The sequence below is a fragment of the Neolamprologus brichardi genome, chromosome 14 (genome assembly GCF_056152115.1).
Source record: "Neolamprologus brichardi isolate AB-2024 chromosome 14, ASM5615211v1, whole genome shotgun sequence".
Lineage (NCBI taxonomy): Eukaryota > Metazoa > Chordata > Actinopteri > Cichliformes > Cichlidae > Neolamprologus > Neolamprologus brichardi.
In genome coordinates, this window is record NC_142117.1 from 28555983 (window position 1) to 28583692 (window position 27710).

General features: G+C 39.7%; 1 protein-coding gene across 4 annotated transcripts; it reads left to right on the forward strand.

Moving 5' to 3' along the window:
* The first annotated feature begins 1726 nt into the window (after nt 1–1726).
* Nucleotides 1727–19294, forward strand: hnf1ba (HNF1 homeobox Ba). 4 transcript variants are annotated; one of them, XM_035912400.2, is made up of 11 exons: nt 1727–2283; nt 4115–4314; nt 4569–4836; nt 4926–5149; nt 11598–11752; nt 12852–12978; nt 13060–13242; nt 13734–13846; nt 14179–14223; nt 16574–16705; nt 17390–19294. In XM_035912400.2, exons 1-10 carry the CDS (start codon nt 1913–1915, stop codon nt 16664–16666), a joined length of 1779 nt encoding a protein of 592 aa, XP_035768293.1. In that variant the 5' UTR covers nt 1727–1912; the 3' UTR covers nt 16667–16705; nt 17390–19294. The 4 variants fall into 4 exon arrangements, with proteins under 4 accessions (XP_035768293.1, XP_035768294.1, XP_087707199.1 ...); XM_035912401.2 differs by lacking the exon at nt 16574–16705; XM_087851073.1 differs by lacking the exon at nt 14179–14223 and having other exon boundaries at nt 16577–16705.
* The last annotated feature ends 8416 nt before the right edge of the window (nt 19295–27710 follow it).

Below are 27710 nucleotides of genomic sequence, written 5' to 3' on the forward strand. Positions count from 1 at the left end.
ATGCTGTGGGACTACATGGCACCATATCAGCTTTAAACTTTTCATTTGTTGTCTTTATTTAAGCGTCGTCCTGTGATCAAAGAATCTCTCATCCAAGAAATGATATAAGTAAGTCTTTGGGTTTAATAGCTTCTCGAAAAGTCTTAATCTTAAAGCGCCATGCAGATATTTTTAAACTCACAGATTATTTGCCCAGAATTAACAGCTACGGATAAATATTAATTCACCTTTGAAGAACTGAAAATTTGAGACCCAGAAATCATTAACAGTGAAATGTTGCGAACTCATCTCCCCGCTTAATAAAGTATCCTATATTTGAGAATTGATTCTCCTTCTTGTCATATCTCGTTATTTTTGACGTGTATCTTCTTCACGTCACTTTTATTAAAGTTTACACTTGATTTCAGAGTGGTTTGCTCTCCCTCATCATCATCATCTGGCTGCACCTGCCTCTGTGAGCGCGTTAGAGCTTCACGCAGGTAAACGCACCTTTATTAGCTATTTGTTGAATATTTGGAAGCAAAGGTGAAGGGCGATCCCCCCACAAAAATCCACTCTGCTCTTATCGATAATGACTGAGGGTTTGTTTAACTCCTGAGTGAATTGAAGGTTTATGAGTAAAATAAAACTTAGGCAATTTAGGGGTTAGGGATAGTTTGTAAAGTGGTGATGTGCGCAGATAAGACACGTGCATTCCTTTTAAAGGGAGTCTTGTAACAAATTATATTTGCGTACCTTCACTGTTTTATATCTTTATATCTTAAATTACAATCATTTGTTATCTTCACGTAAAAAATATAGAGTGTGACTTCTGCATACTTTGCTCTAGCTCGTCCTCGCGCTGTACCTGGCTGAGTGAGTGCGTCAGAGCTGCATGGTGACCCCCATGGGACGAGCACAGGTGAATATAACTTTATTAGCTATTGTTTTATTGCTTTAAGGTGAAGAGGTAAAGTCAATTGTGATCCCCAAAACGTCATTCTGCGCTTATCGGTATTGACTCAGGGTTTGTCTTACTCCTGAGTGAATTTAAGATTTATAAGTAAAATAAAACGGAGACAATTTAAGGTACATGGATAGTTTTGGAAGGGTTGATGTGCGCGGAAAAGACAAGTGCATGATTTTTAAAAGGAGGTTTATATATTTGCATACTGTCGCTACATTATATCTTAAACTTCATATAAATGTAAAATAAGTTATTGTAGCAACTCTGAAGCTGGAGACACATTTCACCTATCCATATGACCTCATATGTGGCAATAATTTCCAAAAATGTAAAAACAGATGGCTTATTAGAGGCTTTAACAATAAACAATATCTAATTTACAAGAAAAAACACAAAAACAAACAAACAAAAAATAAAGCCCCACACACGGAGAAAAAAAATTCCAGCACACAAATAAAGTTAAACAGCCAAAAAAGTACTTGTACTGTACTAGCTGTCTGGGTGCTTTTATGGAATAAAACTACTGATCCAGCGCAGCTGAATACGCGCAGCCCTTCTTAGTCTTTATGGCATATACAACAGGGTCCGAAGTCCACGAAAGTTTTGCTGATAAGGGGGGCCAATAAAAGCAGCCGTGCAGCAGTGTAAACACGTCTGCCTCGGCGCAAAGCGGCCCTTATTCTGTGGATTTACATAAAAGCTCCCATCAGCCGGCCCACTCATTACCATGTTTTATATTCCCCCGCTCTCAGAAAGCATCATGGCAAAGTAGCTCCATCCCTCCCCTTCAACAGGGAAGTGAAGCAGCTTCTCGGAGCAGGTGTCAGCAGCCGAAAGCCAGAGAGGGAGAAAAGGAACTTTATTTTGACTTTCTTTTGGTCTTTCTTTCTTTGGTCTTTTCCCCACGATCCTCCCTTTCAACCCTCGGCTCCAGCGCGCACACAGTAGGCCTATGTGGTGTTTTTAATGTTCTTTAAAATGGTGTCGAAACTGACATCCTTGCAGCAGGAGCTCCTTAACGCCCTGCTGGACTCAGGAGTTACCAAAGATGTTCTGATCCAGGCCTTAGACGACCTGGACCCCAGCCCGCCGAACTTTGGAGTAAAACTGGAGAACTTGCCCATGTCGCCTCAGAGCGGCAAGATGAACGGAGGGGACGCAGATACGAAGCCCGTTTTCCTCACGCTCACCAACGGCCACAGCAAGGGCAAGCTGTCCGGCGACGAGGGCTCCGAGGACGGGGACGACTACGACACCCCGCCGATACTAAAGGAGCTCCAATCGCTCAACACAGAGGAGGCCGCGGAGCAGAGGGCGGAGGTGGAGCGCATGTTGGCGTAAGTTCTCCTGACAAATTTCTATCTTCTAAAAAGTTTATATTATTTTTTTGAAATTGTATTTTTTTATGGCAGACGAGAAGACAAGAAAGTGAAATTTGCGCATAAGCTCGCTTATTTTTATCCGTCTGAGCTCGCCTAATGCGCTCTTAATTTAGACGTTTACGCCTTTTTTTAAATCAGGTTTTTAACATGTTAAAAAATATATAATAATAATAGGCATTAATATCCCTAAAACACTTTTCAGGCTTTGTTTACAATTTTAAAATAACCCGCCACGATTAGGTTTTCACTTTCTGGTTACTAATTATCCACACGGATTATTATTTCTTTACCTTTGCAAAATATCAGCTGAACTTACTTCTATTTATTATTAACTATAGCTACTCCACCTCTCGACGATAAAAACGCCGGGCGCACGGACTCCACAAAAAGAAAGTAACGATACAACTTTTATTATTATTATTATTATTATTATTATTATTATTATTATTATTATTATTATTATTATTATTATATTTAAATTTATTTGACTGTGACAATTTTTTTGTTTTCCGGTTCTTCCCCTGTCTGTAAACCCCTCTCAGGGAAAAATAATATCCCATTACGAAGCCATTTCTTTCTAATTATCTCCGCTCAAACCACTCATCGTCGTAAAACTAATATTTGAGGCTCTATCATCCACTAACAGAACCGGAAGAATATCAAAACGAACCCACGTGTAGTTAAGTTATTATTAATTTTATTCTATAAATCATCAACTGAAAGATACACAGTGGCGTGTGATTAGAGTGAATGGAGATCTGGTTATTCATTGTCAAAAGTTATAAACTAACATCTCCCACTTAACCCACAGACTTAGATGTAGGCCTCCACATTCTCCAAAACAAACAGACGTGCGCAGATTTGCAATAATTACCGATGTCCGAGTGTCTGGGCCTGTTAATGTCTGATTGCACGGTAAGGCTCAATTTCCACTCGTCTCTTTTTTTAAATATACGCGTAGACACCGCTGCAACAAAAATTAACCAGAATATAAAGGTACAGTTTTACCACTTAAACTTAAATTTTGAAGTTAAATTTATATATCATATAAATTCCATACAACTTAATGCAGTTTTTTTTTTTTAAATCACTAAACTGAGTTTTCCTTGAGATTCAATTTTAATTTTAGGGTCTAATATATGACTGTAACCCAAGGTTTGATTATCATCTTAAGAAATTCTGCATTTTTACATTTTTAAAGAATACCCTGCTGTTTGTGCTATACTAAATTATGTCTTGTTTTATTTTCTATTTTATACTTTGAGTAGATCAGATATTTAAAGTTAAGACAGCCTATGTAAAGTTTGTTTTATGGTTTTAATTTTGATTTTTACTCTTTCTATATTAAATCGAAGAGTTTAGGTAACAAATGCTGCTTAAATCTACTCTGAGCTGAACTAACCTTTGGAAATATTTACAGCTCACTGAGCAGGCTGGAATAATAAATGGGTTGTCTGTGTGGAGAGTCTTTATCTTTACAAACCCCTTAAACTCTTTGAAAACAGGGAAACAACAAAAGGGAACAAGTTCATGAGTAGTTGTTTCACTTTTGTATTTACCTTAAATATGAACAAGCATCTTTTAAAACCATTTCCATTATCTGAAATGATACAATCTCACATGAACTAGTGATTTAATAGCATGACTTTTCCAGAACTCTTTATTTGAGCCTCAAAGTTTGAGTAAATGGTGGATTTTCTTTTTATAACTTTCCCCTGAACGCTGCACGTACTTGAGTGCTGGAATGAACCATGTTGTCTGCCCCTGTTGTTCTAACTGAATGCAGAGAGGATCCATGGCGTGCTGCCCGCATGATCAAAGGTTACATGCAGCAGCACAACATCCCCCAACGCGAGGTGGTGGACATCACGGGGCTGAACCAGTCTCACCTTTCCCAGCACCTCAACAAAGGAACGCCCATGAAAACACAGAAGCGAGCGGCCCTTTACACCTGGTATGTCAGGAAACAGCGGGAAATTCTACGACGTAAGTTAATATTTGAGTTTCTCACAGCTTGGCCACAGCCTGAAATGTTTAGCTGGCAGCAGCATGCTGCTTTATTTGGATTTGAAACCTGTAGAGATATCATGTAACCCTGATGAATGGCATGTACATGCAACTATTTTTCATTATGCATCAAAAGTGAAAATGCATCTAATTTATACATTCAAAGTGCCAAACTTTGTATAAAAAAGCATTTTGATATCAGCGTTATTGAACATGCCTCTTCTTATTTTCAGAGTTCAACCAGGCAGCTCATGGTCCTGGCAGCAGTATGGCTGACAAAGGAAATCCAGATCAGGTTTATTATTTTGCAGAGTTCAATCCATCCGGTCAGAGCATGGGTCAGCCCGGCGAAGAGGTGGGCATCGAACCGTCCTGTAAGAAAATGAGGCGCAACCGCTTCAAATGGGGGCCTGCGTCCCAGCAAATCCTGTACCAGGCCTACGAGCGGCAGAAGAACCCCAGCAAGGAGGAGCGGGAGGCTTTGGTGGAGGAGTGTAACAGGTAGACACACACATGAGGCCACTTTTAGCACAAAAATGCTGCCCGTGCAGTACTACCCCCACATTCTCACCTGGTGTTGTTCCCCGCAGAGCTGAGTGTCTTCAGAGAGGTGTCTCCCCCTCCAAAGCTCAAGGCCTCGGCTCTAATCTGGTCACGGAAGTGCGAGTCTACAACTGGTTCGCCAACCGGCGTAAAGAGGAAGCCTTCAGGCAGAAGTTGGCCATGGATGCAATCACTGCTCCGAGCCACGGCATCAACCCTCTGCTGTCTCATGGCTCACCGCATCATCCCCAGGCCAGCGCGTCACCTCCAAGTAAGATGTCAAGTGGTGATGCTTTGCAAGCGGTTCGGCAGATTATACGTGCTAACATCAGCCTATGGGAGACTTGATGACGGTGGCGCAAAAGGCGCATAATTTTATTTTCTTTGGTGTAAAACTATTGTAAGGAAAGCACAGAGGCTCACAGTTGATGTGATCAGAGAGCCAGAGAAAGACAGGACAAGTGATCAATGAGCGTGAGTGAGTGAGCTGAGCGAGTGGCATTGTTATTCTGATCTTTGAAAACACTGAGAACAATCCACATTGTACCTGCAATCTCCACTCCAAAGTCAGCATGGAGAGGCATGACACAAAGGGCAGCAACCCCGTGACAGGCCAGGGTCAGGCCAGGGTCAGAGAAGGGGGAACAGACATCACCTCGACGTAGCACCTTCGTTTCCACATTTCCTCCTTCCATCGAGGTTTCTAAGGACTCACAGAGTTGCCAAAACAAGGAGAAGGCTGTGGACTGTTGCTCTGACCATTTCACCTTGCCTTTATGTTTGCATTCAAACTAATTAGTATTGACTGAGTTTACCTAGCGTATACTACATAAAAACAAAGCAGATAGGGCTCACAGAGCATTATCCCCATGCCATCACTCGCCCTCCATAAACCTCTGTGTTCAGAGACTCACTCAGATCCCATTGTTATCCTCTTGTGTTCGAACACGAGTCCAGCTTTGAAGGGGAGACTAATGGTTTGCTTTGTCTTGCTCTTTTACCTTTCCATAAACTGGTCCCACTTGTGGATTGTCTATTTGCTTAAGGTTTTTTGTCTCCTTGTTTTTGTTGAGAACACCTGAGCAGGCCTGGATATCAGGATGCAAAGAAAGGAAGGTTTGGTGCATGGCGTAGAGCACTTTGTTTCACCAAAATCTCTCCGCTGGCTGCTTACAAGGTGTCCTGCTGGCATCATGCTGACAGCATCAGCTGTTTTTCAGTGTCATCCCCTGACCTGACAATAATATCCCAGCGGGGCACCTCATTGCGTTGCTAGGGCACGGCCTGTATTATGCATGCTTAATGGACAATTAAAATCCTTTGCTGCTACATCTCCCAGGCCTTTGATAAGGGGCTCCTCTGATTCTGCTCTCTATACTCTGCTCCAGCAGGAGGTCCCATTGTCTGTGGTGTATTAGAAGACTGCAGTCACTGTAACCTAGGTTCATTTATCTTGGCTGGGCCTGGAGGAGGACTGAATTTAAAGCCCCCCCTCCTCACCTTCATGGACATTAGTATAGTTGCTGAGGCTGGTCGCAGACTTGGAGCAGCAGGAGCTGTCCACTGTGGTATTGGCTCTTTTCTGGCCAGACAGGACTGATGACCCCTTCTTTGCCTATAGAGAAAGCTGGTAACCCCCCTCCTTAAACTGCCGCCACACCTTCAGTCTTACAAGGGAGGTCACTTCTGGGTCATTTCAAAGGAACTCCTCTTAGTCAGGGAGTTTTTATTGATTTTGCTTTGGTTCGTTGATCAGTTGGTCACAACTGGATAGACAGTCAAACAGTGTGACGTGCATTTTTGGTGGTGACCTTTTTAGGAAATGAAACTGATCTTTCAAGCAGATTGCTTACAGTATTTTATAGCAGCCGTCTGTGTTGTCCCATGTAATAAGTGCCTAATATTCATCCACTGATGTTTACTGAGCTTATCAAAAGCATCTTATTTAGCCGTTATTCTTTAAAGTAGGAGCTCCTCAAACAAATTTATAGGTGTCATTAAAATGGTATGGTTATCAATCAGCATTTTTTTGGCCAAAGAAAAAGTAAAAATGAATGAAAATCATTCAAAAATCATAATTTTTGTATTGAAGATCTGCGTTTTACAAAATGTTTTTTTTTTTAAAGCTGAATCTAAAAAAGCCTGATGTCTTCTGTATACCCTTTTACAGTGAAGCTAACCTAACAGTGAGCTACTGTTAGTTTCATCAACAAAACTGGGATTTTTCAGCATGAAAGTTACTTTTACTCTTTATGCAAAAAGTCATTTTTTATCAGCAGGAGCAGTCAGTATCTGCATGGCTCCACCAAGGCTAAAAAGTCCCTCCACAAACTGAGTTCCTGGATCCAGAAGGATGTCTGGATTGTATTAGATTGTAATATATTCTAAAAATGGTGGTTTTAAATTATTCTATTTTACTTTGATAGGAATATGTAAAAGCAATCTTACATGAATTCAGATTTCCATGGACAAAAGCGAATCACGTGCATGTTAGTCCAAGCTGCTAAAACATTCGTGTCATTTATTGAGTTATTCTGCTAACAAGCAGACAAACAAATCGGACCTGGTTTGTGAAGATAATGCTTGTCTTTTTCTTAAGCAGGATTCTGAATAGACAACTTTTGCTTGTGATGGAGTGTTTTAGATTGATGGTAATTTGACAGCTGAAGCTAAATTGCGCTGTGTAAGCTGAACTGTGTTGTTCTGCACGTTACCAAACTAGCAAACTCAGAAGTTCCAGATCAGCTACAGTAGCATGCGTGGGTTGTGTTGCTTTCTGTAACCTCAGGCTAGCTTAAAACAGAGACACACACACACACAGAAGGAATGGCCTAGCTCTGCACTTTCCAGTGCTCCCAGAGTGCTACAAAGAGGAGACTGGCTACGTCCTGCAGAGACCCAGGAGGTCTGTCATATTCAGCGGCACTACAATGAGCACTGCCTGGGGTTGGGGAGGCAGGCTTTGATATTACATGGGTCACACAGGGAGCTAGAGGCTTTTAAACCTGCTGAAGGTCCATGCTACCACTCCCATCCTGAAGTTCTCGCCCTCCCCCTGCTCTCAAAAAGCAAGTTGCAGTTTTTTTTCTTGACTGGGCTGTCAAAAAGACTAGAAACCCTAGTTTCTAACTTTAGTTTGTGGAAGTCTGAGCTTCCCTGCAGCTTAAATTACTGCAGAAGCCAAAGAAACAAAACTCTCCTGAATAGCATCCTTTAAGAGGTGGCCCAGCTCCGAGATAACTGACTTTTTATGAGTCCTCCTCTATTGTGTGGCAATGGGGGTCATGAGTCCAATGGAGTGCTTTATTGTTCTGTGGCAGTGTTTACAAGGCACGGCGGGGTGTTGTGGGGTTGATAGTATGTTGCAGGACACAATATGATGTCTGTTGGCCGTACAAAATGGAGGACAGGTACTTTAGAGGATGAAATATGACAGCAGCTTTGAAGTAGCTGCATTTTAACTATCCATATTCAAAGCAATAGCTCCGCATTATCAGATGTGCTTGCATGAAATATGTTTGCTTTACTGGCGATAGTTAAATGAAAAGATTACTATTACTTGCATATCTCTTAAATGAGAAGCTTAACAAGAGTTCGTATTTTAAAAGAAAGACTTGGAGCAGGAGTGAAAAACTTTAAAATCAGCATCTAGAAGATCTGGAAGCTCACCCAGTAACAGGTTATCGGATTTCCTAAACCTGTACAAAGACAGATTTCGGCAAATGTAGAGAAATGGTGTCTCAAGATTGTTATGGTTAAAGCTGTAGATGCATCGATAAAGATGGAGCGTGTAAACTACAGAGATTTCATGATTAGTGGTTTTGGCAAAATCTCATTAGAAGCAAACTAAACTATACGATTTGCACAGCAACACCTAGAAATCGATGTCCCTCTCATTGCTCACCTATTGTGTCAAAGCCTCTCCCTCTTTTTATCTCGAAATGTGTGCATATCAATACTTCCGACTTCTGCAGGGTGTTCCGGCTGTCACACCTGGGTCAGGGACGCGGGACTTGGGGAAGATGATGTTGATCTTAGTGCAAACAGAGTTTGTCTCTGCACTGTTACTGAGGGAGGGAAGCACTGTGTGACAGTGCGAGGTTGAAACCACAGGATAAGAATGTGTTTGGCATTGCTTGTAATTGTGTAATGTTTACTCTGTTGATATCAGAGGGAGGCCTGCATCAGCAAACATACATTTGATTGTCAGTTGGGAGGTGGAGCATTCCTATGGGCCTCCAGTGAGAGACAGAAAGTAGTCTAGACGGGGGATTAAGTGATGTCATTAAATTTATTCTCATCGATTCACTGTGAATCTCTTTAAACTGTTTGAAATATAATAAAAACTTGAAAGTTTGGAATGTGGACTGTAACTAGGCTCCCAGTTTTATAAGACACTTATTACTCTCATTTTCAGTTCCATTTTTATTTACTCTATGGCAGTTTCTTATATGATTACCAGTTGAAAAAATGTCATTATCTATCATTCTGAGTTTGCATGCTGGGCGTTGGACCAGAGCCTCTCATACAAGCTGTTTTAGTCTCATCTCCTTTAGGCCAGCCTCCAACTTTCTTGTGATTGGCTGCCACTTGCAAACAGAAGGATAGGTCTCCAGTGGGGGGATTTGAGAAGACCGGTTTAACTAATCTGACTAATCTTAACTAAGTAACGGATTATCAGAGACTGAAACAGACACCCAATAGAACTGGCTAAATTATTGAAATGAAAATGTGAAAAAACAAAACAAACAGCAAATCAACACAGTGGCTAGCAATTAAAAATGTTAGCTAGTGGTATAAATAAGCAAATAAGTATTTAACTAAAACATCTCAATAAAAAGCTTGTATAGTTAACTAAAAATATAAATAAAAAATTGGATATCTTAATTGAAAGTGCAGATTTTTCATTAGATAATAGTTTGGGTAAATAAACAAAAAGGTTTTAGCTGATAGAATAGATAAACAAAAATGGTAACTAGCGATTACTAATCGTTAACTGACAGCAGAGATGAATAAATAGAAATATTGGGTAAAACTGACGATAAGGAAATTTTAATGTTTAGCTAATATATATAAAAGGGGGCTATAAAGGATTAACAGTACAGGTAACAGTTTAAATTGCTAGCTGAAATTATGCTGTAGGTAAACAAATAAAATAATTAGGTACTAGTATTGATAAATAAAGCCCCAGTATTGAGTACCCAAGTTAAATAGGTAGCACAAACACAAAACCTGAAAGACATAGCTGACAAATCTTAATTTCACCTATTTAGTATTGACAAGCTAATGTTTCCGCAATTTGGCCTTCAATTCATGCTAGTGCTACCTATCACACTAGAGTTATATGATTTAGATTTAGCATCGTGCATAAATGTGCTGAATCTGTGCTGCTCGTATTTAGCGAGTGAAACAAATAAAACAATTAGCTGAAATCATGTAACAGCAAGTTTAAATAGCTAGCAAAAATACAAATATAATGTGGATGCTTTTGGTTGAAAGTACAGATAACAGCTGAAACTGTTAGCTAATAGCACAGATAAACAAATTGAAATACAAATTTAAGTATCTCGTTACAAATATTAATAACATTGGTATATTATTTGTTTAAAGTACAGCTAAAAGTTACAATTATTAAAATTGTTAAAAGTAGATAAAATAGTTGGATAATAATATAGATAAAACTCCAGTTTTGAGTACCTAAAGGCAAAATAAATAGCTGACAAATCTTTATTTCAGCAATTTATTTTTGCTATGCCATTAAAAATGCTAATGTTTCGGCTCTGCAACCATCATTACAGTTTTGTGCTAGTATTACTTATTATGGAGTTATATGATTTTGATTTAGCATCATTTACTGAGAAGGCACATCCTCTTCAGAGACTGAAACAAATAAGATTCTTTGCTGGAAATACACAATGAAAATTTTTAAATATCTAGGTAAAAATGTAAAAAAAACAAACAAAACAGGTATTTTTGTACAAAGTACGAAAAAGTACAGATAACAATTGAAATTATTGGACAATAGTATAGATAAACACATAAAAATGTTAGTTAGAAATAGATTGCTAATATATTGCTAGCTACAAATATGAATAAAAATGGGATTAGTTAACAGTATGGCTAACAGTTTGAAGCTAAATACACTGGAATAAAAGTTGAAGATATTTAATATATTAGCTAAAACATCAAAAACCCCATTTAATAAGTTCCTAAGCATAATGTACAACTATTAAGTGAAACAGTAGCCTAAAGTAGTGGAGGAAATGTGAAAGTAAAGTTAACATTAGAGCCTAAATGATATACTTTTGAGACAATTCATTAAGTACAGCTACCATTACTCTTAATCACAGTTATTATCACCTTGGGCCAAATATATTGTTCTATAAGGTGAAAAATAAAAAAGCACTAGGGACAACCTTTGTTCAAACTGAATATCTTTTCGTAACCCTGACGTAATACAAACATCATTGGTAATGTTTGTATGCTGGTCACAGAGTCTGATGGGAGTCCTGCTTATGTGAGTGCATGTACACAGTGAATGGCCTTGGCTAAGCTGCTCAGATAGCAGCAGTGGACGGGTCACTGTCTTTGTTTGCTCAGTCCTCCCCTATCCGAGTCAAAGAGCAGGTGAGTACCTGCAATAGTTGCAGCACACAGCGACCGTGAGGCAAGACAAGTTAAGTTAACTTGCTCTCTCTCTGGTTCTCTCTCTCTCTCAGTGAGATACGGGCAAGTTCCCAGTGAGGTCACCTCCTCCTCGGCCATCAGTCACCACAGTAGCAACGCAATGGCGACCAGCCAGTCAGTGCTCCAGCAGGTGTCTCCGGGAGGACTGGACCACAGCCACAGTCTGCTGTCACCCGACGCCAAGATGGTGAGTGAACACACCTGGGCCCTGGTGGCCTCAGATTAGATAAGAACCTGCCTGCGTTTAGCATAAACGTACAAAGTAGGTTCCTGAACCTCCTCTCCCATGGACTGCTGGCAAGAGCCAACAATTAGCACATTGTGCTGCTGTGTTTGGAAGGTGGAGCCACGGTGGCTGTACTAGCAGGCAGCCATCACCAAAGTGCACCAGGCATGTTCATCTCTCAGCCAATAAACCTGACAAAGAAACATTCTGTTCCTATTGATTAAATGCCTCACAAAGAGGAGCCAAAGGTGGAGTGTTGCTTGTTCTGACGCCAACATTTGATCATGCCCGATACTTTTTTTTCTGCATCTACTTCTCCCCTTTTCCCTAGTTCAATATTTGATCAGTGATCAGGAAACCTGTGCATACTATCATAGCGTCTGTACAAGTACTTTTAAAAAATGTGCAATGTGCTAATGTCAAAATACAGCATTATTCAAATCATCAGGAATTACAGTATCCGTCCGTTTGAACTGTTTATTTTGTTTGGAAACTGGGGAAAAATTAGTCATACAGCTCAGTTTACCTCTGCCCTGCATTATGTGAAATGAGGGCAGGCATTGTAGTGTTCAGCAGGTCAGAGCTGTCAGTTGTTTTATGCAGATGTGAGTCGGGCCAAGTTCTCCTCTGTGGGCAGGAGGCTGTAGTCAAATAAACGCAGCCCCACTGAGTGGGAGGATCCAGATAAAGATTACTGTAAATGTTGGGTGAAGCATTTGTTTGAAGCCACATGCGCGGAGAATGCGCAACGCCAACTCACGCAGCCTTCTCGGCGACATTTTATTATGATTTTTTTTTCTTTGGAATTTTTCTCTTTATCAGTATGTGCTTGTGTGTGACGGGAATTGCGCAACTGTGGTGTCGTACAAAAGAATCCGAACTGAGTCAACATTTATGTCTGTTGTTTGTCTAACTGCCAGCATCTCTTTCACTTTGAACATGAATTTATGTGAATTTACATAGCCAGTACTCTGATAACTCTGAGTGTAGTACTCAGCTAAAAACAAATAGTACCGCTATAAAACTGTACTGTAATTTTATTTCCATGATCTCTTTACAGATTTCAGGTTCAGGTGGAGGACTTCCTCCGGTCAGCACACTCACAAACATCCACAGTTCCCATCACAGCCATCAGCAGACGCAGAACCTCATCATGCCTCTGTCTGGAGTCATGGCCATAGCACAAAGTATGTCTAGCATACATCAATACAAATTTTCGCTTGTTTTAAAGGCATGTGGTGACTGACATCTTACTTGGGTGTCACCAGGTTTAAACACATCGCAGTCTCAAACGGTGCCGGTGATCAACAGCGTGGCGGGAAGTCTTGCAGCGCTCCAGCCGGTGCCGTTTTCTCAGCAGCTCCACAGCCCTCATCAGCAGAGCCTGATGCAGCAGAGTCCGAGCCACATGAGCCAGCAGCCGTTCATGGCCTCCGTCACACACTCACACAGTCAGTAACACATTTTGATTGTTTTTGTCAGTCCAGTAGGCACTAGCATGCATTTTTAACAAGTTTTTGGAGGTTCCTAACATTAGCTTTTAGGCCTTGTGTTAAAACAAAGCACAACTTGTTACCAGACAGTTTTAATGTGTTTATTTAGACATAAAAAAAAACTTGTGATTTGAAGCTTTAATGGGGAGGAGCTCAGAGTAATCCAGCCTAAAACAACACCACAATCAGCCACCATGCTTCCATCTGGTCTGATTTCTCTCTCAAAGTCAGTTTTTGTGGTTTAAAGCAAAGAGTTTCCACCATGACTCTTAATAACTAAAGCACAAATGAAAGTGGAAGAAGATAGTTTGTAAATGCTGCTGAATATAATATTACACACCAGGTATGCAGCTTCCTCTCTGCAGCTGTAGATCAGCTCTTAACCTTAATACATATTTACTTGTCCCTGTTATGGAAGTGTAATAATCTATTATGTCTCCCTTTTTCAGTGTATCCGCACAAACAAGAACCCCCGCAATATTCCCACCCGTCACGTTTCTCCTCAGCCATGGTGGTCACAGACGCCAACAGCCCCCTCAGCTCCATATCCTCGAGCAAGACGGTGAGACTTTAACCCCGTGCCACAAACAGCTACAGTTAGACGCACCTTCTGACCGTTTCCCCTACCCGCCGATGATGATTTCAGTTCGAGTAATTACGGGGACATTTGCATGAGAATCACCGTTCAATTTGCATTTTATATTGTAATTCTTTGCAACTGTCGTGTTTCCCTGCTGATGCACAAAAAAAAGAAAAGTCCATCTCACCTTACTCTGACTGAGAGAAACAGCACCATCAAAGCTCGCTGCAACAGCAGGAACTAGATCACAGCAGGGAGAAGTGTGTGTGTGTGTTATGACGGTGTGCTGACTTGTTTGATTCCTGTCACATTAGGACGCTCCTGTAAACAAGATGGTGCAACTTGGGGGTCTCTCCTGGGTAAATACAATTTTATTAGTTCAGTCACGCAGTTTACACGAGTGAAATTATCCAACTCAAACACACATCTAATCACTTAGGACAGTTGTGGCTGTGCACGTTGATCCCTTTGCTTTCTGTTTACGGCTGATGTTCAAACGCTTTCATTAGGAGAGACGGATGTATGGATAGGACACTCCTCAGAATTCCTATTTCCTCTTAAACAGCTGTCTAATCAATCACATGTTCCCTCAGCCTGAACGCCTCTTGATTAATGCTCCCTGTTTTCACTTCCCTCTACCCGACGAGACTTACCTCTGCGATCAGGAAATGAGACCTGTTAATCAAAGTTCTCAACCCCTGTGTCCTGCAGCTTTCCTCCATGCTACAGTGAGGCTGGAGATGAGATGGGCTGGTTGAGGGGGCGGCGGCTTTTTTTTTCTCCTTTTTTTTTCTAATTACATCTCTTCCTCTTTCCTACTTCTCCCTGCTCTCGGTGATCGCTCTAGCCTGAAATGTTGTCCACGGTGCTTTCACACACTCAATTTCCCACGCTGAGACAGAGTGATCGTACCGTGAGCTGCTACTGCCAGACTGATGGCTGCAGGGGAGGATAGCTGAGAATGCTGTGTATCCTGTGAGCAGCAAATAACAAAAACTCCTCTAACCTAAGTGTTACTGCCTCCTTAAAACTGACTAAAAATAGATGTTGTCACCTGTAGTGGTAGGTCCTTTGTTTAAGTAAAAGCACTAAAACCATAATGTAAAAATGGTTTCAAACTTTTTTTATTACCTAATATGTACAACCTATATGGAGATCCTTTTTGTCGGTGAAACCGTCTGTAATATTTTAGTTTTTGTGAGTTGAACACAACATATTAGCCAAGAAAAAAAAAAAACTTTATTAATGATATCATGGATCTGTATGCTCAGATTATCATTATTGTTTGATAAGGATTTATCTATTTATGGTCTGAATTAATAAATTAATCATGTAGCTAAATGCAGTTTTATTAGACTGCATCAAATGGACAAAATATTTAATTTTAAATAAGAATTTTGTGAATAATTACATCTTGAAATCTTAGCTTTTTTCTCTACCAGATTATAGCAGGTTATTTTTGTAAAAATGAGGCTTTAGCTGTACTTTGTCATAATATTTTAAACTAATATCAATGCATTTTGGGGTAAAATGTTAGCCATAAAGGAAGGGAAGTACAAAGTAGCATAAAATTACAGACACAGTGCACATATACTCGGTTATTTTAAACCACTTCTTTTTTATTTAGTGACCTGTTAGCCCCAAAGCTTTCCGAGGTATTTTCTTATCAGGACTTTATTTGGATAGGTTTGCCTTCTTGTCGTGACACCAGCATGCTCGAGCTTTATAACACTTGCTGTTTACTAACCTTTCATTATACCTGAGTCTGCTTCAAACTCGCCTCTGCTCAGAGAGCCGCCGTCTAATGACTCAGGTCTTGGCTGCGTGTCAGCTTTATCAGGTGACGCTGTTTGCTGGCTGGGGGGTCACACCGGGGTCAGCTGCCTCCACCCCTGGAGAGGCAGGTGAAAAATAAATTCCACAAACAGTCTAAACGAAGAGAGCGTTTCAATGGAAACGTCTTTTCAGAGTTAGGAGAAGAGGGATGAGGAATGTATTTGGCCAGGTGTGGCGCATCAAGGTGGAGGGCTGCAGGAAGCATTCACTGAAGTAAAAGTAGAAATGTGACACTGCACAAGTAAAAGTCTTGCATTTGCAGTCTTAACTGATAAAATAAATTTGTTCAGTTAATTCATCTGTATTTTGAAGATCCAGTAAAGGCTAAGCTAACTGGGCAAAGTTGTCTTAATTGATTACTGATGTCAGCGTATGCGAGAAACCATTCTGCCTGAAAAATTTGCTGGCGGCTGCTGCTAACCTTTGAACGTTGCAGTGAATTCAGTATTTTTAGCCCTTCAGCAAGTAGTTTTTGAAACAGACACAAGATTAAAAGTAAACTAAAACCATCCCAGATGATGATGATAACGTGACAGTTGCTCTTTCTCACTCATCCACATGAATTAAATAGTTGATAGCCTTTATTTACCTCAGCTGCTAAAGGTAACTGGCCTTGTCCTCTGTTTGATCAACCGGTCACGAGTACCGCTGATCCTCTCCCCTCTTGCTGAAATTGCCGTAGAATGCTCTTGTAATAACACGTCTGCTTTAAATTAACAGCCATCAGCTCTCGTTTTGTTTTGTTTTTTAAGAATTAACCCCTCATTTCTTGAAAAGGCTTTTATTTTGAAACATGTGAAGTGAAGTTTGTGAAGAAATACGAATACTGACCGTCTGACAGCTGGTCACTTACTCGGGTGTTATTCTACATAGCAGAGTATAAGTGAAGGAGAAACCATCGCACAGGAGAGAGAGAAGATCAGCAGCTCATGGTACTGGTCAGATTGGAGCCGAGGCTGGAGATAGAGTTGACTTTATGAAGCGCTTCTGCTCTTTAACAAATAGGTTCGTAAGGAATGAAGCCCTGGCTGATTGAATCCATGTTTTTGATAAACTGCATGGCTTTGAATGCTTTTTTGGCTCACAATTAGCTTCATATATTTTGTAGCACATGAAAAACACCATATCTATTCCATTCCATTCAATTTTATTTATATAGCGCCAAATCACAACAACAGTCGCCTCAAGGCGCTTTATATTGTAAGGTAACAAGGTTAACAACTGAAAATCTACACCTGACGGTGCCAATGTGCTAAAGACGTCTTTCCACTGCCCCCAAATGGCTAAAATATCACCTATGGCAGCTTTGTCATTGACTGGTTCTGTTACTTTGGTGGATCATTATAATTTGGTATTAATTAGTGATCACTTCATTATACTGGGGTATAATATAAAATAAATGCACATTTCTTCTATATATTTGAAACATCAGGTACATGAAATGTTCCCTTTATGCCGTCTAATTCAACCAATACGACGATCGCACTTTGTTCATTTTTTAAAGCTGATCCATAAACAGCCATTCACCCCATTAACATATAGAAAAGGGTCAGAATGACAGGAATTCACTGTAGTCCATCATCACCGTTGTGTGTCTGTATATGTAAATTACTGGACAGATTGTATTTATTGTTTTATGAAACACAGCCTTGCTTCGTCTGACATTTCTCTCCTCCTCCACCTCCACAGTGTCCTCTTCAAGCTTGGTGAGAGCGTCCACCTGACTTCCTCGGTGCCCGGCAACCAGAGCACATTTTTCCACCCTCTCATCGCGGTGACCATGACAACTCCTAATAACCCGCAACAGCGTGCCGGATGATGAGTCAGTCAACAGACACAGAGGAGTGACGACGGCGGGCACGGCGGTGGAAATGAGAAAAGGGGACAGTGGAAAAAAAAAACAAACAAACCCCCCAACTCACCTGCACCTGAAAGGGAGGAGTCTGAATTTCCCTCTGTGGCACACAAATGATCAACAAGGATGTATGATTTTAACCAAATCTTTTGAAAACAGTGTTCAGTTTTCCATCCTCCCGTCTCTCTCTCTCTCTTTTTTTTTTTTTTTTTTTAACAATTTGCAGTCATCCTCTGTTGCGACATTACCAAGGAACAAAAATCGGGCACCAAAAACTGCTCACGAACCAGACTGAAGGCTCTGCGATGACTTTAACTGTGATCTAAGGTGGAAATACAAAGTCACGCTGGCACTAAGGGACAGAGACACTGATCTGCTTGTGTGCAGGCCGAGGTAGGACTGGGCTGAAAGCCTTGCGCGTGAGCAGACTACGTGACAATCACAGTAACCTTTATTGATCTTGCGTTTGACATTCTAAAAGAGTCTTCCATGTTATTCTTTCACACTCGGTTTACTGTACTAGCAGTAGTGCAAAGGATGAATGCCTGTTCGTCATTCCCAGCTGTTCAGTGTGTATACTGTGATTGAAAAAGACTTTGACAATCTTGAAAGGACTATGCAATGCGTCTGTAGGTGTATGCAATGCTTTGTATAACTGGATTCTGCACAAAACTCCACACACTTGTACACTGTCAGTGAAATCACCAACAGCTGCCTGTAAATAAAAGAAAAGCACATGGGTGTAAGAGTGACAAAATATGCCAAAGGATAGGAGCTTCGATTGCAGCTGCGTGTCTCATAAGCTACTCTGCCACATTTGTAACCTTGGCCTTGCCTCAGTCGTTGAGGGAAGGACTGAGTCACTGACTCTAAATGTGTCCCTTCCCCTTCAGGAAACCTCTGACTGTTGTTTGCACATAGATTCAGGTGAATTTCAGGAATGGGACCCGCCCTCCCTTTATCTCTCCCACGTCCTTCTTCAAACCGAAATAGTACAAATATTGTTAATAACTCCTCATCATAAAATATATATCACAGGATCTCCCCCTCCCCTTGAGTAGAATGATAATAATGTCAAGTATTCAGAAACAAAACAAACAGAAAAGTCAGACAATGTTGTGACAGGAACGGCTCTAATCATTGCAGGATTCCAGAAAGGCTGAGAAATGTCGGGGAGAGGAGCAGCTGCTGTGGGTACAGACGCCCACGCTAACAGTATTAAGGTTTGTTCAGAGAGATACCAAAGTGGGGTTCACGCAAATTTGATATCCCTCCCTCCAGCATCCTTCTTCCTCCCCTCCTCCTTCCCCTCTCTCATAGGTGGATAACCTGAATCACCTCTTACTCAGTCATACCATTAATTTTGTGTGCCGAAATTCCAAAATCTTGCTTTTGCTCTCTGTCTGAACACACTGTCGCAGGCTCATTAGCTGGACGATAGCGATACCAAATTTAGCACCAACCATGAGTTTTCTTCTCGCTTTAAGAACCCGTGAGACAAAAAAGGCATTTATGCAAACACAGCTGGCATGTAAGACGTGGCAGATCCAGTCTCCTGTTCAATATTAGGTCATAATATTGTTATTATTATGTCATTGGTTAGTGACTGTTATAGGCATATTTACTGCCGTCTGATCAGAAGGCACTCGTACTTGTTTGACAGGACATGATTTTCTTTTCCTCCTAATGTATTATTTTTGTATAAAATCGAAATCAATCTTAAATCATTATTTATACTTTGTGAGAAAATATTGGTATTTCAAGTAAAATGTGTTCCTTTTTTCAAACTGACCATGTGTTTGTCGTCATTTTGATTCACAGAGCTCAACAATGGTACATCTATCATTTATAATCATCCACCCACCCACACTGTAACCACCCTGCCCGTTACTGTGTTAAAACTGAGCTGTAAAAGAAATGCAGCGGAGTAAAAACGGCGTTTAAAGTAATATGAAATTTGAAATGGGTTTCTGCCCATTGAGATGAAAAAGTGTTTTAGTGTAAGTACTATCAGTTTATGATGCCAACAAAGATGTAGTCGTGTCGCAGCGTCATAAATCAGCCGCTTTGAAGTTCACAGATCTAAAGTGCACGTTACGCTTCCAGCAACAAGGTCGCTGAACTCTGTTGATAGCACAAATCATTTCAGACTTTACATCTTACTGACACTGAGCACACTCTAAAAAAATATAGTAGCATTACAGTTTTTGCAGAGACATCAAATCATGGTTATTTGGGTCAGGATAGTATGATATATAAGTCAGTGCACTGCTTGAACTTTAATTTATTGTACAAGACGCTTCTATAGCTGTAATACTGCACGGAGCATTTTGCTAGCATGCCTTGAGTTCACTTGTCTCCCGAGAGGGAAAGATCACAGCAAAGTTCACCTTTATCCTGGGATGGAATTGGACCCTTAAATAGTTTAATATGGATAAAAATGATGTGAATTACACTAGTACAAAAAGTAGTCTGTCATAATTTTTTTTTTTTTTAAAAAAAAGGAAAACATTCATATATTCTGTATTCATCACATGCAAATACTTCCTGCCTTTTTGTTTTAATTTTGCTGATTGTGACTTATAACTCGTGAAAATCTGAAGTCCAGTATCTCCGATTATTTCATTTCGAGGTAATTACTACTGAAACAGTTTAAATACTGTGTATCTCTCACTTTAGCTGTGAACACGCAGCCACACTCCTCTTTTCAAATGAAATTCAATTTTGCATTTCATTTGGAAATCAAGGCCCTGGAGTCTGGAGGAAGCGTGGGGAGGTGTTTGAGGTCCAGCCTGAGGTTTCTGCCATCTGTGCTGATTTGGTGTGTCATATCTTTGGTGTGGGTGATGGATGGTCCACTGTGGTTTTTAAAGTCCTAAGGCAATGCAGCCATCTACCAGGACGTTTTAGAGCACGTAATGCTTCAATCCACTCAAAAGGTTTGTGGAGATGATCGTTTCTTTTTGCTGCAAGACTTACCACCTGTCAAAACTCCTACCTCGCCTGATGCTTTGGCCCTCACACAGACTCTCTGCCAGTGTTAGGGTCGCTACTCAAAAAAAGTAATGTATTACATATAACTTCTTACTTTTCTCAATGGTAATGCAGTATGTTACTTAATTACTCACTAAAGAAAGTAATTTGTTGACTACTCATTACTTAACTTTCTCATATATTGAGCTGAAACGTATCGTCACAAAATTACCATTTAACAATACAAAGCTACAGGCTACAGTCCCGCACAACAACACAAATCCCCATCCTAGTGAGGACACACATAGGCTCTTTCTTTTAGTTTTTATGTATCAATACAAAACCATCAACACAAAGCAAAGATGAAAACCAGCCCAGAGAGACTTCAAAGCAATTGCCACAGTGACCCTGTGCACAGGTGAAAACGGAGGCTGTGCTGCAATGCTGCGAGCCTGACTGCTCATCAATGCTTTCGTTACCTGTTGAAAATCAGCGTCTGGCTGCTGTGCTGGAATCAAGACAACGCTCAGCTTTAACATCATTGTGGTTTCTTGGCTAGCTAGCATGCTACCTGTGCAGGTGCTTCCTGAAAGCCAAAGTTGTGTTAGCAGTATAAAGCAGTTGTTTCTGTCCTGGATGAATTTTACACTTTACCATTGCGCTCTTGTCCTTTCATGCATTATCAACATGAGTAATGTTTATACCTCCTCAAAACCTTTAGATCACTCCACCACTTTCTTCCACCCTGCACACAAACTGAAACCAGCTGATTGTAGCACAAGCGTGAGAGAAGGAAGAAAAGCACATTTGATGTTTTTTTTAGCCTTTTGTTGTTTTTTTCATGAAGCATGTGTTTCACATTGTGGTTTTTCATCTATAAATTAGTTTTTTTATTAACTGACCTGGTCATTTAAGGGCCAATTTTTGCTTCATCGTTATAAAGTGGCACATTTTAAATTCAACTCTTTAGCAAGTGATAAAGTCACCACAACTGTCTTGTTAAAAACTTTAAAATTCAAAAACCCACCATCTTGTGATTCATTTCACAAACTGTGCTTTGAGTCCCTGTGTTGACCTGCAGCCTGTATCGAGGAGCCCTGCTGGGGAAACCCTTGTAATCCACTGTTGTCGCTCCATTTGGTTGTCAATAAGACCTTTGATTCACAGATCCAGGAAGCCTCTATAGATCTGACCATGTCTTTTTTTATTCTTTGCTCCAAAAGCTACTGAAATACCAGGAGGCGCATTTGCATCTGTTAGAGACTGAAATACAACACTAAAGTCTCTAAACATTTAAGTCAAACTCAATTCATTTGCAGGCGCTTGAATGACTGTTAGAAATGCACCAATTGATCGTATGACTACAAAGATAATTTATATTTGTTCACTAATTAGTGGTATTTTATTGGTGCACTGATTAGGCTCATTAGCCTATGTGGTTTGCTGTAGGGTTATCGACTATGTCATCCTGACTTTGTCCCATGTTCCTTGCCTACTTACATTCTCCAAAAAAGTAGTGGGAAGTAATTCTTCAATCTATTTTATTGTTTATCACTTGTAGATTTGATGAACATATTTAGTTTTTTAACCTTGTTTATTTGTGTCCATGTTACCAGTTTATACAACTACACACAAGAGATTTTTGATCTCAAGAGTTATATATTATGTTGATGGTTTTAATAAGCATAAATAAAAAAAAAAATCTAACTATTCATGTCAAATTAAAACTGATTATCTGTCTATGCCCATGTGTTTGTACGATGGCACTCTTCCAGAGGATTTATTTCCGGGTCATTCCATCTCAAATCAAGATTGGCCTTCAGCTTGGCCAAAGTTTGGTCATATATAGTGATTTCTGTAAATTTTTAGCTTTATATGTCAAATAGATTTCAAAATATATGTAAACATATATATTTTAAAATGTTCCATCGACCTACTTTCGGGGCCTTCAGGCGAGAGGCGATGTTTGAACACAAATATCTTAACTATCAAAGATGAAAGCCTACATTTTTCAGTAATTTTTCTTCCCATCATATTGAAAAATGTTTGAATATTGACTTGTGGAAATATGAAAAAGAAATCCAGCACTCCTGCAAAGTCCATATTTGAGCACCAGTGTTGGTCAAGTTACTTGAAAAAAGTAATCAGTAATTAATTACTGATTACTTCCCCAAAAAAGTAATCCCGTTACTTTACTGATTACTTATTTTCAAAAGTAATTAATTACTTAGTTACTTAGTTACTTTTTAAAAACATGATTTACAACCTGAATAGGTGATAAAGTGATAGATCTTTCAGCCCAATTCTACTTTTTCTACATAATCCATCATACAAAATGTAATCAAATGGAAAAGTCTCTTTTTAAAACTTGTTTTGTTAGTTTTAATCTTTTAACTTTATGCATGAAGCAAAATTTTAATTATATGCACCATTCTCTGACTGGAAGAAATTAGTTTAACATTTAAACCTATTTTCTGCACATTCCAGCACATAATATGTATATATATATATGTATATATATATATATGTATATATATATATATGTATATATATATATATATATATATATATATATATATATATATATATATATATATATATATATATATATATATATATATATTTGTGTTTACACTCACTCTTTCAGATGCAAGTAAAACACAGCAGAAAATAAATAAAGTCAAAGACTAGCGGTCCTTTTGCTCTATTTTCACCTGTAAAGCAGGAGTAGAGTAGGCGGAGGTTTATCCTGGTGCAGGTGTCCCGCAGCGGTCAGTGGAAGGATACCGCAGTTTCTCTGTGAGTTTGTCATTACGTCGTAGCTACTCGGTGCTTGCTTGGAAGTTTAGGGTTTTTTTTCGCTGTAAAAATAAGTTTTCTTACCACACACAGCGGACACTAATGTTTTTGTCACTTTTTACGGAATCAAACTCAAAATAAGGTCAGTACTTCCACGCTTTAAACGCTGCACGCTCATACTCTCTCCCGCACTCTATATATTATCCATTGTTGATCTGCACACAGCTGTTGTCACGAACATCACACTCGCTTACGTCACTGTCATGAGACATTCTCGCAAGAAAATCACGGTTTTAGTAACGCAGCGTTCCTACGGGAAAGTAACGGTAATCTAATTTACCGTTTTTGCAATAGTAATCCCTTACTTTACTCGTTACTTGAAAAAAGTAATCGGATTACAGTGCCCATCTCTGTTGAGCACACACTAATAAAAAACATAATATTGGAAAAGACAAGTAAATCAAAATCAAATTCAAATTCAAATTCAAATTTTATTTGTCACACACACAACCATACACAGTATGACATGAGGTGAAATGCTTGCTGTGCAATGCAATTGCCGACCATTAAATGACAGTGGTTTTTCAGTATTTACAATTTACAGGTTATTACAAAATTTACAGATTTAACTTAGAAATTTACAGTAAAAATGTGCAAATAGCAGAAAGAGATTATAAATTATAGGAAGTGTGCATGAAGAAAAACCAGAGTGCGTGTGGTGATGTGATGTGTGTGGGAGTCCAGTCTTATAGTGATGTGATGTGTGTGGGAGTCCAGTCCTACACCTGGTTCAGGGCCCGAATAGCCTGGGGGAAGAAGTTCCTCCTCATTCTCTCTGTTTTGGCCTTAAGGGAGCAGAAGCGCTTCCCAGACCTCAACAGTGAGAAGAGTCCATTGTTGGGATCGGAGAGGTCCATCATAATCTTCCTAGCTTTAGTCTTGCACCGCTTGGTGTAGATGGACAGCAGGTCAGGGAGCTCTGATTGAATGATGCGTTCGGCCGAGCGCACCACTCTTTGCAGATTTTGTCTGTCCTGCTTGGTGCTGTTCCCAAACCAGGTGCAGATGTTTCCCGTCAGGATGCTCTCGATGGTGCAGGAGTAAAAGTTCTTGAGCACCTTCAGTGGCAGATCGAAGTCTCTAAGTCTTCTGAGGAAGTAGAGACGCTGACTGGCTTTCTTAAGTAGGGACAATTTCTGAATGATATAGAGCTGAATTTCACAATGCTGCAAAATAAAGCATGTAGAATACTTTTTAACAAGAAAACTCTATTTTCATTCGATTTTCATCCGGGATCGAGCATGAAGAGAGCGTGTTCGAAACAGAAAATGTTGAACAGAAAATGCCCTTAAAATCTGGTAATTTCAGATGTAATGACTCTTACTCCTTATTTACTCTTGGTAAGGTGGCTTAACATGCCTCGTTTTTAAAGAACTACCGCTCAACCGTTCAGTTAAAAAACAAAAACCACATAATGGGAACAAAGTCAGCATATACATAATGCTAAAATGAAGATACGGTTAAGAAGATCCTCCATTAGAAATTTAAAATGACTGTGACGCTGCGATGGAAGCTGACCGCAGACTGAGTGTGGCAGAGGACTCGAGAGGTCACCACAAGAAGCGAGTAGACACACTGGGATCAGAGGACTCGCACAAAGAGACAGAAAGTGGAAGCCGCAGAGTGAATGCAGCCGTGTGTTTAGCAGTGCCACAAGAAAGGATGCTACATCAACTCCAGCTGAGGCCCGAGGGGTTAATGGATAAGGCTACCCAGCAGGGGTCAAGGGTCAGGAGGCCACTCTGCACCAGGGCTAATTGGTCACTGCGACCAGAGTTTACGCCAACTTTTCTACGGAGAAATACATACACATGTATGGAGCTGCTCTGACAGGAGTCTTCCATCAAAAGCTGTGATCAAGAAGGCCTCTGTTGTGCTGCAGCACAGTCATGGAGATCAGCCAGTAACAATCGGCAGCCTTCACCGTACATCGACACCAGTACCACCTACGGTGACAGCTAGGCCGGACTAATGACAGGATAGGTGGCTTTTGATCTGAGTCATTTATTCATCAGCTTTCTTCTGATCATGGATTTGTTTCATTTTATCGCCACCAAACATCAGAACACATACAAAATCTTTATTAGCTGTGTTCAAGAAGCCAAGGTTTCAAAACATTTGTTGAAAACAAACTGTGAGTTAAAGAAAATGATTTAAAAAATGACAATAAAACTAAATAAAGCAGATCATATTTAATTCTGACTTACATTTTGGCTTTTTTGCAATTATACATCTTTCTACTCCATACAGAGTTTCATACTTTGTTAAACAAAGGTGACCCGCGTTATGTTGTAAATTGAACCCATTATTCCCAAATGACAATGAAAAAATATCATCTGTTCAAGACGATACTTACAGTTTTCAAATTTAATGCGGTCCAATTACTCCGAAACAGCTGGAAGAAATTAAAAATGTAATCCAAACAAGAGCTCGGGTGTCAGAAGGTTAAAAGTAAATTAGAAAGATGGTTGGTGTTCTGTTACCATCCTTTTACATGTAAGAGGCATACAGAATATAAATAAATGTGTATTATTGCTGCAGCTCTGCCCTTTGACCTCTCCTGGGTTTACAGAGATGCCACAAATTCATTATAACACAAATAACACAACAATGAGTACAAACATTACCAAAAAAATGACAAAAATAAAAATTTTAACTTTGTACATTCATGCTACAACATTCATAAATTACCAACATTAACATAAATTATAATACTTGAGAAATAACAATAAAATTTTACAAAGAAGTCAACTTTGCAGCTGAAGATCTGTTTAAATATGCATCGATGGCTTTTGTCTTTAAATTCTATCAAAAGTACAAATAATCAAATCATACAATGTTTTCAGTTCAGTAAAAAAAAATATGTAGAAACAGGTCTTTTAGTGTAATGATACAATAATATACTCTTGGATATTGTCACATACTGCTTTTAATTTGAATTACAGTAACAGCTGTGTGATATTTTATCAGCCTCTTATATTCTGGGAATGTTAAATCTTCATTTAGTAAACAAAGCTGCTAAAAAAACAACCTGAGTATCTGAAAAAGTGTATTTAAGTGCAGTGTTACATGTACTCAGTGGCATGGACTATGGCATGGAGGTGAGCAAGTGGTTTCAGTTAATAAAATGAAGCTTCTAAGCTGTTCAGGTGGAAGGATCGGATTTGCATTTAATAATAATGATCGTTTGTTGTTTTGAACCTCATCCAGCTACAGCCACCTGCTGCAGGAACTCAAGAGAACAAAAAAAAAAACATATAACGAGTATATATAAGTACTGAACTAAATATCGGAGCCACGCTTGTTGTGCAAGCCTGTTTTCTCCCAGTTTCCCTCTATTTGCATCTGAAAATCTGTGAGAATCCCTGGTTCAGAGGAATCCTGACAGATTGATGTTGTCATGCTGATGCTGTCACTGTCTTGATGCTGGACGGGTTAATGATTTATGTGGAATTGTGGGATGCCCCGAATGAGTCCCGGGTTAATGTTCACCTTTCTCGCCAGATCTCTGGGTGTGGGGGACTGCTCACATCCAGTCCAGATCCAACTGTCGAGGGGACTGACTGAGTGGCCGGCCTCCAGCTAAACCCGGCACACAGCAGGGAGGAAGACCATGCTCGGCGACTGAGAAGAAGAAGAGGAGGAGAGAGGAGGCTAATGAGGCCTGATCAAGCTCGGCAATGGGTCACAACAGAGGCAATGAGAGCAGAACAAACAAAAAAAAATCCAAGCAGTTATAAAAAGCTCAAAGAAAAGAACAACAACAACATGCTTTTCTCATTGTGTAAGGTGTGTAAGCTTCATGCATGACAAAGAACATTGTGGCCCACACAACATGCACTGACATGCACAAGTAAGAGGTATCTTATGTCCACAACACAGAAGTTTGAATATTTCATGTTTTATTCACCAAGTTAATCATTTGTATTTTCTCTAACTGTAATCAAACAATGAACATGTTAAACAATCAGGAGTAAAAGGATGATTTTAGTCCATTACAGGACCGGCTAAAAGCATCACCAATAGATGTTTAATATTCCTTTAAATTTGACTCTCTGCACATGTGACAGCATTTCATTAAAGTCATTTTGAATCTGAAGTCAGTTTTAGACTCATTTTTCTCACAAAAGCGTTGTGTCTTTTAATAATAATGTATGCGATCTATAATTATAATTACAGGCAACATCAGTGGTCCCACTCATGGTCTGGGGTTTGTCATAGTTTCCATCAATGATTTCTGCTAAAAATGCTAAAAAGCATTTACAAATATTGTTTCATTTCCTTTTTTCCTGAGTTTATATATGTTTCCTTCAAATAATTAAC

Coding starts and splice junctions, on each gene's coding strand:
- hnf1ba (XM_035912400.2), top strand. CDS start 1,913: ATGTTCTTTAAAATGGTGTCGAAACTGACATCCTTGCAGCAGGAGCTC. Junction 12,979..13,059: donor AGTCATGGCCATAGCACAAA/GTATGTCTAGCA, acceptor GGGTGTCACCAG/GTTTAAACACATCGCAGTCT. Junction 14,224..16,573: donor AACTTGGGGGTCTCTCCTGG/GTAAATACAATT, acceptor TATTCTACATAG/CAGAGTATAAGTGAAGGAGA.